At 37.3% G+C, this 14,760-nt stretch overlaps 1 protein-coding gene across 1 annotated transcript; it reads right to left on the bottom strand.

The window, feature by feature from the left end:
• Positions 1 to 685: 685 nt before the first annotated feature.
• Positions 686 to 4,390, bottom strand: btbd3a (BTB (POZ) domain containing 3a). Its single transcript, XM_059554662.1, has 5 exons — positions 4,301 to 4,390; positions 3,467 to 3,664; positions 3,264 to 3,354; positions 2,933 to 3,051; positions 686 to 2,336 (listed from the first exon to the last, which is right to left on the bottom strand). Exons 2-5 carry the CDS (start codon positions 3,607 to 3,609, stop codon positions 1,301 to 1,303), a joined length of 1,389 nt encoding a protein of 462 aa, XP_059410645.1. The 5' UTR covers positions 3,610 to 3,664; positions 4,301 to 4,390; the 3' UTR covers positions 686 to 1,300.
• Between the last annotated feature and the right edge of the window lie 10,370 nt (positions 4,391 to 14,760).

The following is a 14,760-nucleotide window of genomic DNA, read 5'->3' as shown; positions in this document are numbered from 1 at the left end:
TTTTTACACTCCACAAATTAGATTTAGATATTAAATAATCTTCCCCACAAGAAACACATGTCTGCTGTTAGTAAAGAGTAAAAATCAGTGACCTTAAAATGTCAGTCACGTGACCTGTAAAACCGTTTTAACTTTATTAAAAAAAATTAAAAAAAAACCTGTGATGCGTGTTATTTGTGTTTTAAGGTTTACTTTATCTTTAGCAGAAATGTTCTTATTAGTGTCTTTCAATAATGCTTTGAGAGAAAGATTTATCCAGCTAAACGAGTGGATCATAATCTCTTCTCTTAATGAAGAACGTCACAAAAATGAAAATGAGATCATTTACTTATGCACCATTTTACAAGCAGTTTTACGTCATATGACAGCTTTTATGTGAGGAAACTGGTCATTATTGATTCAAAATAATTACCACGTTATATTGGAAATGAGACTTGAGAGACTCAAATAATAATAATAATAAAAAAAAAAAGTTTGGGGTTGGTAAATTGATTTGCTCAAATACAGTAAAAACTGTAATTACTGTGAAATATTATTACAATTTAAAGCATCAGTTTTCGATTCAAATATATTTGAAGATGTAATTTATTCCGGTGATGCACAGCTGTATTTTCAGCATCATTACTCTAGTCTTCAGTGTCACATGATCCTTCAGAAATCATTATAATATGTTAATCATTATAACATTCTTATGAATGTTAAACAGCTGTGCTGCTGCTTATTATTAAGTATTGCTTAAACTGATTTTTTTTTCAGGATTCTTTGATGATTAGAAGATTCAAAAGAAAAGCATTTATTTGAATTTGAAACCTTTCGTAACATTTTATGTCATTGCTGTAACTTTTAATTCATTTAATAGATCCTTAAAAGTATTACATTTTCTTTTTTAAATACAGTAGTCGTCAACAATTGAAGTGGATCAAAACATTTCATAAGAGTTGTCTTAATGGTTTTAGGACAGCTTTGATGAAAGGTTTTGATCCACTTCCAATGTTGCCTACTGACCCCAGACTCTTTTGTGTTGTAAATTACAGCTCACCAGTTATATAGACCGCTTCGATATTTCTGAACTCTGACCGCCCCAGTCTCCACTGATCCTGGGTTGAAAACAGCAGCGTGATATACGACAGTGAGGGTGAGTAAACGATAACCAAACTTCATTCTTTTAGGTGCACAAACACTTCTAACATAGTCTATATGGATTGTCAGTAATCTCTAATCATCTTTTTGCAGCCTCGGTGCAAATTCAGAGCAGCACTTCCCTAAACATCGGGTTCTAATTAATCGAAACGGGACGCTCTCAAGCATAAAATATGAGTTCTGGGATCTGCCCCCCCTGCACACCCGTCCCGTTGGTGCTGTCTGACGAACACTGGAACTGGAAGGTCACCTTCCCACACTGGACCTCCGTCATCCCCTCCTGGCCAAAATAACTCAACTCGTTCCCGTCCAGAACCACGCTGGCTGTGTAGAAGGTGTCGGGTTCGATCTGCACCGGGTGCTCGAAGAAGACGGGGAAGGTGTTGCTGGAGCCGTCGGAGAAGTACTTGATGATGGAGACGCCGAGCGTCACGCTGCCTTGGCGCTTCAGCTCGATCTTGGCCTGGTACTCGGCCGAGCCGCAGCTGGAGCCGTACAGCCCGAACCCGGCGATGAAGACGCGCTTGTCCACGGCGAACTGGATGCTGTCGCAGCGGCCGCGGTATCGCCACTGATTGCTGCGGTAGGCGCAGGACTGAAAGCGGTGGCACCTCTGCGGAGCCAACCCTTTACGTGGCTTGCAGACGAACTTGAGCTCCGGTTTCTTGGCCGCTGTGTACCACAGGAAGATATCGTTGGTTTCATTGAGCGTCAGCACGCCGGACTGCGCAACACCGTTGGCGAAATCATCGAGCGCCATCGCCGGGATGCGTATCAGGTAGATGTTCTTTCCCAAAACAAGCCGTTTGTTCTCTATGGTGGGCTGGAGATCCTGTCGTTGACACTCGGCCTCGGCCCAGCTCAACGCCGCCTCCAGCACCACCATCTCTTTGGCGTTGAGCGTCTCGCGCCGCAGGATGCTCTCCAGAGTCTGAGCGTCGATGTCGCAGAATCCCTCGGAACGGAGCGCGAGCTCGGCCTGTGCGTCGATCACCTCCCAGCAGCGCTGCGTGAGGTCGGGCTCCTCGAACAGGCAGCTCTGAGAGAGCAGGACGCAGGCGTTTCGCGCACTCAGGCTGGTCTCCAGGAAGTTGACGCAAGCGCGGGCCAAGTGGGGAACGATGTATTTTTTGGCAGCGTACAGCGTGGCGAGAACGGTGTCTGCACACAGGTCGATCTCATCACAGTAGATATACCTGAAAACCGAACGCAAACAATTCTGTAAATTCTACTGAATGCTGCAGTCATTTAAACAAGAAAAACAAACCAAATACTAAATATTCACTCAAACTGTTAAACTGATAACCAGATCATTTGTTATGAAAAAAATATATTACAATCATAAATAAATTAATTGAAAATGTATTTCCCTATATTAATAAAAAATCCTGTCAAATAAATAATATTTTTATCCTTAAAGACCCCGTAACATAACAATTGGAGGTGTTATAATATAATAAAGTAGAATTTAAATGCTTTTAATAATAAATAAAAATTCTTAAAAGAAAATTAAACCTCACTTTATTGGACCTCACCTTAGATTTTCATCTTTAAACACATCACTACATGATTTTAGTACTTGAAAATATTAAACTATAAAAATGTAAAAAAAGAAAAAAATTATAATAAATATATAATTATATTTATATTAATTATATAATATTTATATTATTAGAAAGAATAAATCACTAGTGTTCTCAGACTTTTGGACCTCAAGTGCTATCTTCATGACCCCATCACAAAACAAATGTGTAAAAATGTTTTGTTTCATTAATAGCTTTGAAAGCCGTACTTCAACATGGCCAGGAATGACGCTGGCTCCACATCGGGGATCCGGATCTCATCCTCTTCTTCAGCCAGTTCTCCGTAGAACATGGCATGAAATACAGAACTACCCACAGCCAGGACATACTGAAAGAGTGAAAGACAACAGACTCAAAAAGAGATTACAAGCATTATCCAAGAACATGTCCCAGTCATACAAAGTAAAAAAAAGTATGATTTTCCATTATATACATGCATTTTAGTTCTTTAATTTGTTGCATTGACTTGATCCTTTATTGTATTAACTGGATTCACTGTCAGTGTATTTGTACGACAGCTAAAGCGTGGTTACTCTGTACCTTGTGTCCCGGCACTCGCTGGGTTCCTCCGGGAGGTCCCACCACAAAATGAATATCAGCCATCTGCTCGTTGTTGAACATGACCGCGTTTCTGCAGAGGACAAACGAACGAGACCCTTACATCCAGTGCCATCAATGCAACATCACATGCTGTCTATGTAGGCAGCATAACAGAGCAATGCACAAGAGAAAGAGTGATTCACCTCTCTCTGATGGAGGGATACAAGCCTTGCCAGTTACATCCCTGGATGGTGTTGTTGTTGCTGACGTTCTGCTGCTGGATCTGTTGAACAGCACTGGGTGCGACAGTGGCCAGTTTTTTGGCAGGAAACAGCTCAGCGGCCATTTTACCAAAACATGTCAATTAATCAGGAGGATTTCATGACAGAGGATCTGGCAACCTGATGAGACAAAACACTCCAGATATCCAGAAAGACACAATAATCATTTATTATATAAATACAAGCACACAAACTAATTTAATACAAATGCTTGAATTTACTCTTTGTATGCATTTAACGTTGCTTTTACCGTTAATAACATGCATTTAGAGTTTATTAGATTATCAATCCAAACTGTCATTAGCAGCAACCATTATATATTTTTTAATATATGTTTATCCATGTTATCTTAAACATCACCTACATTAAACTGGAGCTAAGTGAAGCAATTCACATAAAAAAATATATAGATATAATAATAATAAAAAGTGAATTCACATTCATTCCTAGCCTCGCATAAACAGTTAGCAAACACAGCTAAAGCTGCGATAATCCTCCCGATATCACACAACAGCAAAAACACCGTTAAATAAGTGTCTGAATGATCTAGAATCTAGACTGCATTTAGTAAATGGTTTGATAACTGTAACATCAATGATAACAGATGATGATCTGAATTCAGATGCAAGCAACAGGAAATAAACAAAAGCAGCCATCGGGCTCACAAACCTACAATAACATCAAAACGTCAAACTCAAACACCATCACGACATGCCTGCGCTCATTAACTAATAACAGTTAAATAGCAGTAATTACCAGAGGCTGATTAATGCAGCAGGTTTAGTGATCGAGTGAGGAAAGTTTGCAGCTGGTTTGCGCATCAACATCCGCCTGATCGACTGCGCATGCGCGGTGGAAGCGCTTCACAAATCAATTCTTTAATTATTATTTGTGAGCAAGAGAGAGAGAGAAAAAGAGAGTTAACAGTAGGTACTATGTACTTTAGATATTTTATTTGAGTTTGGTTAATATTTAGAAAAAAAAACTGATGTTAAGGGAAACCGTAGAAGATAATACAGCTATATTATGATGTGATTAGATGTTTCTCACAAACCACAAATATTAGCTGAAAGACAAATCGTTACCAATTTATTTGTTTAAAGCCAATCATATATTTCATATTTCATACATATTTTTTTATACTAATGTCCAGCAGGTGGCACTAAATGCAAGGTTTTAGAATAATTTATAAGCTTTTTACAATCGTTTTATTGACGTCTTTTTTTTGACCCCAAATTGACGTATGCTTTTTGTTTTACGCACACACACACATTCATATATATATATATATATATATATATATATATATATATATATATATTAAACAATGGAATTACTGGTTAGTTATAATGCAAGAATGTTTAGCTCAAAACATTCTTTTATAAGAAGTACAGTTGCAAATAATTGCAAATGTACATTGTTTATAACAGTCTCTCTTGCCACTGACAAAACATGCATTGCAAAAAGATATTGGATTATTGAGCCTCACACATTTTTAGACGTCTACTATCATCCTAAGCATCTTCAGCCTTAAACATAGAGGCCAGTGTGTGAAATTCACAGACTACAAAGAATCTCTCTTATTAGTGATAAAATAACAAATATTCAGACCCATCGCTGGAATCCCACGGACAGCAAACCTCTGACTGAACATCGACCCTGAAAAGCAGCTTGACTGGAGCTTAACAGCAAAAAGAGTCACAGGAATGCAACGCTGCCCTTGTTCAAGGCTTGTTGCACTCATGCAAAGGCTTCACGTAATGATTTACTAATTACACTATAGAGGCCTGGGCCCGTATTCATAAAGATTCTAAGAATCCTCTCAGAAAACTCTTAATTTAGCTTAAAACTTTTATGAGTCTTAGCTTAAGAACGATTCGGGACCGATCTGAGAGCAAATCTGAGTAAGGAAAAGACAAAAACGTTCATCTTAGTGAGGAGGCGGGGTTGACCCCGTTGCTATGTATGACACAATCTTTTGAAGACTGTGATTGGTTGGTTGTCCAAGAAGGAAAAAAAGAGTGATTTTAAGTCAAATCTAATTCTCACTTTGAATTTACATGCGTAATTTTTCCTATTTGACCGTTCTCTCTCTCTCTCTCTCTCTCTCTCTCTCTCTCTCTCTCTCTCACACACACACACACACATTATATGTGTGTATATAAATCCTTTTTTTATTTACCATGCTTTTAATTTCCTATAAGGTATTTGATATGAATAAATGATAAAAATTGTTCCAGTCTTTCCAATTACAGTGATTGCTGTTCTATTTAAGTGGCGGTTTGAATGTTGGTTTTAATGTATCAAACATGGAATCAAAACCAAGAAGGGCGAGAAAGCCAAACTGGACAGAGGAACAGTGTTTACTGTTAGCCCAGTTAGTGGATGAACACAAGGCCATTCTTAAAGGAAAATTCGGGCCGGGTGTCACAGCAGACATAGGAGCGTATAGCACAAACTATTAAGGGTTCATTCCCCCTTCTTGTGCGCACCTATAAGCCTGCTATATTCATAAATGCAGTTTTTTTGAGCCTGCAAGGTGGGAATGTCCAGTGGAAACTAAATGAACTGTGACACAATAAGATGTTCTGAAAGTGCTGTAATTGTTTGTGTGATCACTCTGCTTACAGAAGGTTGTGACAGACCCAAATCATCACTATTGCATTGTTGCATTTTCCCAGTTGGCAAATATCGTAATGTAGTGATTACTTTAATTTCTGGCGCTATAGCATTTCTTCGCTGTGTCGGAGATGTTAGCACGTCTCTAATAAGATCAGTCACAAACATGATCCCTGCACGATCTAATCTATAGCGTCTTATTAACTCTCTGTCATCCATTGTCTGCAACACATTTCTTCTGCCTCTTCGTCTTTCTGCCATTTTCTCCTCTGCTAAAGAAACTCTTAAGCCTCTTAAAAGTCCTCGTCTGTGCTCCTAACAAGTTTGACCTTAAGACCTCTTTTAAGGGTTAAGATGCTTTCTGAATTACCTTTTTCTTTACTAGGATTTTTTCTTTAATTTTAAGAGTAAACGCCCACATTTCTAAGAATTTTCTTAGAATTTTGTCACTAGGAGCTACTTTTTGCTTTAAGATTCTTTATGAATACGGGCCCTGGGCTTTTGGGGAATGCTGGGTAACGGGTCTCTCAGTCAGACTCCGACAGGCGGAAGGGAAGGGGTCCATAAACAAGCCACACTTTTATTGTCTGGACATTGATTTGTATCTCTCAGACCGATTCTAGGCCATTTAAGGGCTTATTTAGAGGTTTTTAAACTAGGAAATGACTATTGTTTGCCTGTCTACAGTAGTTATGGTCAGCTTGAACACAAAATTGTTCTTTTTGATTGTTATGTGGAGTCTCATTCTATGTTTACTCTTCTATTCATAGATCCGGTCTGTTTTCTTTGCTTTTCCATAAAATCTGAGATTAAACTGCTGTGGTAAAGCTTGCGAAATGTCATATTAAAATATGAGTTTATTAAAACATCAGTTTGCTTTTATAGGATGGATGATCTGGTTATGGCAGACACAAAATCATGCACAACATAAAAGAAACCTGAATGTGGCCAAGTTGTATTTGGACACTTAGCCACACTTCCAAGTGGATGAATTTCATTGTATTCACAAACAAATGCTGCTAAACCTTTTCTCAAAACTCATTTTCATTCATTTTCAACAGCATATCTACTATTTTAGCTTAAACTTATTTTATGAAATATTATCATAAATAAATAATTAAAATTTCAAAACAAAAATACAAAAACTGGCCAAAACATTTTAATTTCTTTTTCAAATATGAATCAAAATATACTTGCATATTTTCTACCAATATATGTTTTGACTATTTTTGTGTATAAAATATATAGATTTTTAAATAAAATAGAATTTTTTTTAAATGTACACTATCAATCCAAGAAAAAAAAAAGTTTAAACATTTTAACATAATTCTGCTAGGACCATAATTTACAATGTTTAAAAAAAATTAATATTACATTATGTGAAAAAACATGAATAAATGATTAGAAATTTAGTTTTGATCTTTAATAGGCTATTCCATTCTGCATTTAGCCTAATTGTAGGTTATATAAAATTTATTATTATTAAGGTTTATTATAGTAAGTAAATTAAGGTCTAAAGCTACATACATTTTCTATTCCACAAATATATTTAATTGAGCTTCACTGTATGGCAAGTGTGGCTGTGCTGTCTTTCCTACAAATATATGCCACTTGGTTTGGTATTTTGTTTTTTTATCAATAATATCCTGACGTTTTTATGTGTGGTATAAATCTCCAATAGCTTTTAGGGACCACTGTATTTGCAATTTATATTTTAGTAACCACAGATAATGAGCTGGGATTAACAACATATGCAGTTATATTTACACAACTCATATGGCGTTGCAGCCATAACATTATACAGTATCTGCAAATACAGATATTGTATCATTTTAGTTGAATGTGGCTGCTAATGAAATCTCATGTTCTCTTTTTCCTCTGTAGTGAGCGGCGGTGATTTATGCCCCAAGTGTATTGTGGGATATCAGAGACTCTGAACACAGGGTTGGTAAGACTTTTCCTTCTCCACAACAATTTTAAGTTTGGCCTTTGTGAGTTTTTCCTTCTTTTATTTGATTATCTGTCATTTTGCAAAATGCATTTTGTACCAAACCTTTATGATTTTGAGAAATTACTCTGAGTTATGATCATTTGAGCCCACCAGAGCCCACAGTGTACATATAAGTTTATTTTAGAATTGATTTAAAAATATATGTCAGCATGCCTTCAGCATGAAAATTGATTTCAAAATACATTTCAACATGCTTTCAACATGTTCCACTAATATTTAAAACTCTTTAAATGTTTTTTCTTTACTTCTTTCTATAAGTAGATCAGTATCACCCAGCTCTATTTTCAATTTATTTTTCTTCCTAACAGTCCTGTCATGGTGTCACATTTAATGTTGTTTTGTTGTGAGTGACGGCACATGCATTCAGCCCCAAACCCCCAAGATCCTTTTCAAATCCTTGAGCAGATTGGCCAAAGTCAATTAGAAGTCTATTACATTGAAATGCTGTTTATGGAGATAAAGGATGAATTAGCCGTACTAACTCTCTTCATTCATAGCCTCTCTCTTTCTCTTATTCTGTCAAGTGGCATTCATTGAATTGAATAATACGTCTCATGCCTGGGAACCGCAGCGTTTGGACTGAACACATGGTGTGATAAAGGAGGGCTCTGTATTCATAGGCTGGTCAGTTCCTGCCCCTTGTATTGTGCACAGGCTTTCTCAGGGCTTAGTGTATGTGTTGTGGAGAAGGAAAGGGTGGTAACAGTGTTTCTCGAAGGGTATTGTAATATGTTTAGTGAGGGCTCTTATTGTTCACTTGGCTGCAAGTGAGAGGAACAGACGGCTGGGCTGCACATCCAGGTGCATTCTGGGATCCGCTGTGTCTTGATCCAACCCCTTCTTTGTCACATCATCCATTGTCATTATCTCAAGCTGTGTGTGTCCATCTCATTGACAGTCATTATGAGAGCATGCTACTCTTACACACCTTTGCCGGAGATTCCTTCAAAGAAAAGGCAGTTCTGTACCTTTGGAAAAAAAGACAAAACAAAAAAAGGACAAACTAAAATAAACAGCAAGTAAAACACAAACAAAACTAAACAGAACTAAAAAAAATAAAAAAAATAAATAAAAACCTAAACAAAACTAATCAAGATAAAGCTGCAAGTAAAAAGACAAAAGAAAAGCAAACAAAACAAAACTAAACGGATTAGTAATAAACAAGACAAAAACCTATCGAAACTAAACTAAACAACAGCAAGTACAAAGAAAAACAAAAGCAAACAAAACTGAACAAAAAGCTCTTTAAAAAACTAAACAAATAAGCATGTAAAAGGACATAAGCAAACAAACCTAAACAGAACTAAACTAATCAAGATCAAGCTGCAAATATAGACAAAACAAAATAAAACTAAATTAAACTAAAATGCAAGTAAAAAGTAAAAAAAAACCTATCAAAACTAAACTAAACAGAACAGCAAGTACAACAATTTTTTTTAAATTAAACAACAAATCAAATCAAAAGCAAACAAAACTTAACAAAAAGCTATAAAAAAGACTAAACAAAACAAAACAAAACCAATAAGCAAGAAAAATGACAAACAAGCAAACCTAAACAGAGCTAATCAAGATCAACTGCAAGTAAAAAGACAAAAGAATAGCAAAGAAAACTAAGCTAAAATAAAGTGATAAACTAAACAGTAATAAACAAATCTAAACTGCAAGTAAAAAGACAAACTATCAAACAATCAAAACTAAACAACAAATAAAAAACAAAAGCAAACAAAACTGAACAAAAAAGCAAGTAAAAGGACAAAACAAGACCAAATAGACTATTCATAGATATATAGATAGATAGATAGATAGATAGATAGATAGATAGATAGATAGATAGATAGATAGATAGATAGATAGATAGATAGATAGATAGATAGATAGATAGATAGATAGATAGATAGATAGATAGATGTGATTATTCAGCTCTCAGTTCAGTGGTCTTTTAGCCAGATCATGAACAGACCAGCACTAACCAGCATAAACCAGTCTGCAAATGTAGTTCTGGGTCTTTCTTTCTGTCCTCCGCTGGTCAATCATTCAGCTGTAGGGACCTGTGTTCACCACCAATGAATAGTCAATAAAGAGCCCATCACTTTTCGCTGCATTATGCTTGAAAGAAAAGCATCTCAGAAAGCTCTTCACTGGGCCAAACGGTCACCCTGCCATCTGTGCTGTGGTTCTCCGCCCTCCTGCGCGTGGTTGAAAGGGATAATAGAGTCTTGAATAAGTTTTGAATACTTGAGAATAGACCGTCCCTTATTATTTCCACCAGCATCTGCCTTCCGCTCCATTGATGTGCTCCGTGTATTTACTCCACTCAATTAAACCACTATATACTCCATTAGCAACAACAGAGCCAATCAGAAACTGCCACACAATAGAGACGGATGAAGGCCCTTCTCTCGCTCCTTCAAGAGGAGGAGATCTCTATTCAGAGGAGCGCTGGAACAGCTGCTGATAATCTGCTTGTGCACTGCTTCTGCTTGTATTGTCGTGTCAATAGTTTCAAACAGGTGTTGCTTTAATTAATGTAGCATTCATAGGCATTCAGGGGCCCTCGGCCTCATAAGGGCACTCTGACAGTTGAAAGAGCAGCCAAACAGACATGCCATCACTCTCTGGACCAGTATTACAGGTGTTAATGACTTTAAATGGGATTTAAATGAGGCCAGTATGCAAATGTGTCCACTGTTTGCACTGGGACTCACTTAAATAAATACACACAAACATGCTGTTGAATATTAGCATGTGATATTTTTAGTATAGATATCATTTTTAGAAGAGAGATGGCTCGGGTGTGTATGCAAGATTTTAGTCTATAGACAAATAAAGTGTTTTTCACTTTCTCCATGTGAGTTTCAGAAAACACTTTAACAAGGGGCCAAACTAACAAGCTCTTAATCACCAATTTAACTTTAGAATGCAGCAACAAATTTAGAGTTGATTAAATAATCATCATATTAATGGGGAAGTCATTGCCTAACGGTTAGAGAGTTGTTCTAGTAACCAAAGGTTGAAGGTTCGAGTCTTGCACCAGCAGGGATTGTAGGTTGTTGGAGTGAATATACACCTCTCTCACTTTCAAAACCATGACTGAGGTGCGCTTGAGCAAGGCACCGAACCTGGGTGCCGCAGAAAAAAAAAAAAAGGCTCCATGTTTGTGTTCACTGCTGTGTATGTGTGCACTTTGGATGGGAAAAATGCAGACGCACTTATTCCAAGTATGCATGGTCACATCACTTCATTCTTGTTACTTTCACTTTCATTATGCAAAATTGTTATACCAGGAGATAAAAACATTATTTATACATTTAGTTTACCACTATGTTTCACATAAAGTTTGTCAATGCAGGTATTATCCTGCATCGACTGCAGATATTGTTGGGTCCACTAGATGGCTCACAGTTGGGCTGTTGATTTAAAAATTACTCAAAGAAGAAGATGGAAAAACAACGGAGGTGCTGCAGGCGTGATGCATTTTTGTCTGCTAAAACCTGGAAAAAGGCATAGACAGTAAAAGAAATGGACACAGTGACCCCATTGAATTCAACGGAGACAAGTGAAGTCAATTAGAAGCACGCACTTCCTGGGGGTCGAGTGTACTGCGCAGACTCAAACTGAGCTTGATGACGTAGATGTCACGTGAGCAACCTGTCTGACAATTGTAAGTCTTCTAATAGCTGTGCCAAGAGAAATCTGAATCACCCACCGAATCTTGCAGAGGTTGTTGAATAAATTTGTCCTGTTGCTTTTATGGACTTTCTATGGGCTTCTCCCTTGACTTCATGCCTCCACGTCCCCCCGGTAGCCTCATAGACAGTAAAAGATTGTCTGCGAGCTTCTCCTCCTTTCCATACGGTAATTTCTCTACTGTACGACAACCTCTCCTGTCCCCATGTTGAGAGAAATCGAGAGTAAGTGCAAAGGCAAAGGTACTTCCTTCAGCATGAGGCTTATTCATTTCACCTTTATTGTAAAAGGGCCTTTAAATTTGTTTTTTGTTGTTAAAAATAAATAAGCAAACCCAGCTCGGGTGAGAAAAGGGAATGCAAAAGTAATGTAATGCATTACTTTTTATGGAGTAACGCAATAGTAAAGTAACTTTCCCCAACACTGAATGTAACTGTAACAGAGGTACTTCCTTCAGGCTGCCATACAGTCGTCATATGCTGTCATACAGTTGCTGGTCCCCATTAACTTCCATACTATGGAAAAAACTTAATGGGGACAATTGTTTAGTTACCAACATACCGACACGAGGGTGAGTAATTAATGACAGATTTTTCATTTTGGGGTGAACTAATCCTTTAAGGCCTAGGTGATGGCAAAACAACAAGATGTCAGCATGTGGTGTATGTGGTGTACCCCTAATTTCTTTGGTTGTTGACGTCATGAAGTGTTACTCAAACATCACCATGACTCTATTCTCTCATAATTGAAATATTTTCCCATTTGAGTGGCTATTTCACTTTGGAGAACCCGATCTGCTTACAAAGCAGCTTTGAGCCTTGAAACCGGCACTAAAGACCCACTGGGAAAACTAAAGAAATGGAAATGTTCTGAAATATGACATTTTAAATTATTTTCCTCTGGTAGAGGTTGCAAGAGAAATAGGAAAAGAGAGGCTAAAAATTTTAATTTTGAAAAAGGTTACAAAAAAAGTGCCAAAGACTGTTGAAGCGGGCCATGAACTCTGGCCCGTGTGGAGACGCTGCATGGCACATTGGCTGGAAACTATGCATTCACTGCAGCGCTGCATGAAGAAGCCATTACCACAGAGAGCCATGGGAAAGACCTCCATCCATTATTCAATCAGTGCAGAGAAGGAATTGCTAGGTTTTTTCCTCATCTTTAACTGTGTTGAATCACCTAGTGCATACTAAAGGCATGCATTAGATGCGAAAACCATCGTCTGATGTGCTTGTTTCTTCACTGTATCAGAGGTGTTTTTCAGGGGTTGATGGAGAGCAGTATTTCACAGAATACTTCCTGTCTCGCTTTGGGACTTCCTCTTACTTTGACATATTAATGTGGTTTGGACTGGGCAAATAGTTTGAGAATATGCTGCTAAACTGTATGGAGTATTATTTGGCCTCTTTAATCCCAAAAAGTGGCATTAATGAGATCCTCAGAGAGGAGAACGTGCTAAGAACAGGGTGTTTTTCCTTTTTTAATCAGTCAGGCTTGCAATTTAATCATAGAGGCCATAAAATACAACTTGGTGCAGGTTGAAATCTGACTCCATGAGGAGCATCAGTTCTTGCATGTGTATAAAAAGTTGCAGTCACACTCTTTCTCTCTGTGTCTCTCTTCCCTGAGGCCCATGGGATCCTGAGCTCTTGGTGTCCTCTGCTTTAGGACAATAGGAGGAATGTCCAGTCCTTTCTGTGGCTCAAACCGAGCGTCAGGAGAGGAAGTGGCCTCAGCGCGTTCAGTCGATCCACAGCCTCAGGCCGCAGGGAGCAGCTTTCTCATCTAATCCCCCTCTCAGGCTCCTCTCTCTTCTTTTCTCAATCCCTCTTTCGATCGGTTCCCCTCTCTTTTCATTCTTTCAGCTCCAGCTCTCTGTTTAAGCTGTTTTCACAGCATGCTTGATACATTAGAGCACCAACTCATAGCCCCAGCTCCCTTTGTCCAGTAAATCAAAAAATTCAACAAAAGATAAAGCAAGAATTTATTTGTAATATGAAAATATATTATAACACATTCTTATTTGTAATGCATCTGTAATGCAAAAGCATTTTCGTCGACAGGATTAAAATATTATTACAATACATTTTAAGTACACCTTTGTACATTTTATTAGTATTTGTTGTACTGACTATAATTTTTGTTTAAATTGTATTACATTAATGTAATGTGCTTATAAATAAAAACAGCAGCAACACCATGAAATTAATATACTAAAATGTTACCTTTGTTACACATGTAAAATGTTACGTATTATAATATAAATATGCTTATAAATGCTAAAAACAACAAAAATGAATGCATAGTAACATTTTACAAAATTGCTGTAAATGAGTAAAAATAGTGAAATAGTAAAAATGAGTAAAACATCTAGTTTCATTACAGTAATTCGGGAGGAAAAGAATAAAAACAACAAAATTATTATTATTATTATTATGATTAATACAAATTCAGTTTAAATCTGTGTAATTAAAGGCTCTACAACAAAGACTACAATGAAACACTTTACTTTAAAATGTAAATGTGAAGTAAATATCATTTCTTTTTCATTCCAGTAATGAGAATTCAGGACGGAAATGTGCGTAACTATTGGCAGGCTTTGAGAGATTTATCTTAAGCGAATAGCAGGTTTACTTGTTCAAATGCACTGATGGCAAAAGAAAAAAACTCCACAGCTCTGAAATCGGAGGAAACCATCTCACTCATCAGTAGAAGGATTAGATGTGCATCACCGACTGCAAACAAGCCAGAGAAATACTTCACGTTTGTGTTTTTCAGGGCTGTGTGTTGTTTTAATTTAGTCTTGTGTGTGTGTGTGTGTGTGTGTGTGTGTGTGTGAAGGGGAACAGGGGGTTTGATATGTTCCTTCCTCTTTGCCTAAATGAGCTGTTCAGTGGCC

The sequence above is a fragment of the Carassius carassius genome, chromosome 7 (genome assembly GCF_963082965.1).
Source record: "Carassius carassius chromosome 7, fCarCar2.1, whole genome shotgun sequence".
NCBI classification, from domain to species: Eukaryota; Metazoa; Chordata; class Actinopteri; order Cypriniformes; family Cyprinidae; genus Carassius; species Carassius carassius.
Note: the sequence above shows the minus strand (reverse complement) of the source record. Positions and strands in the feature narration are given on the sequence as shown.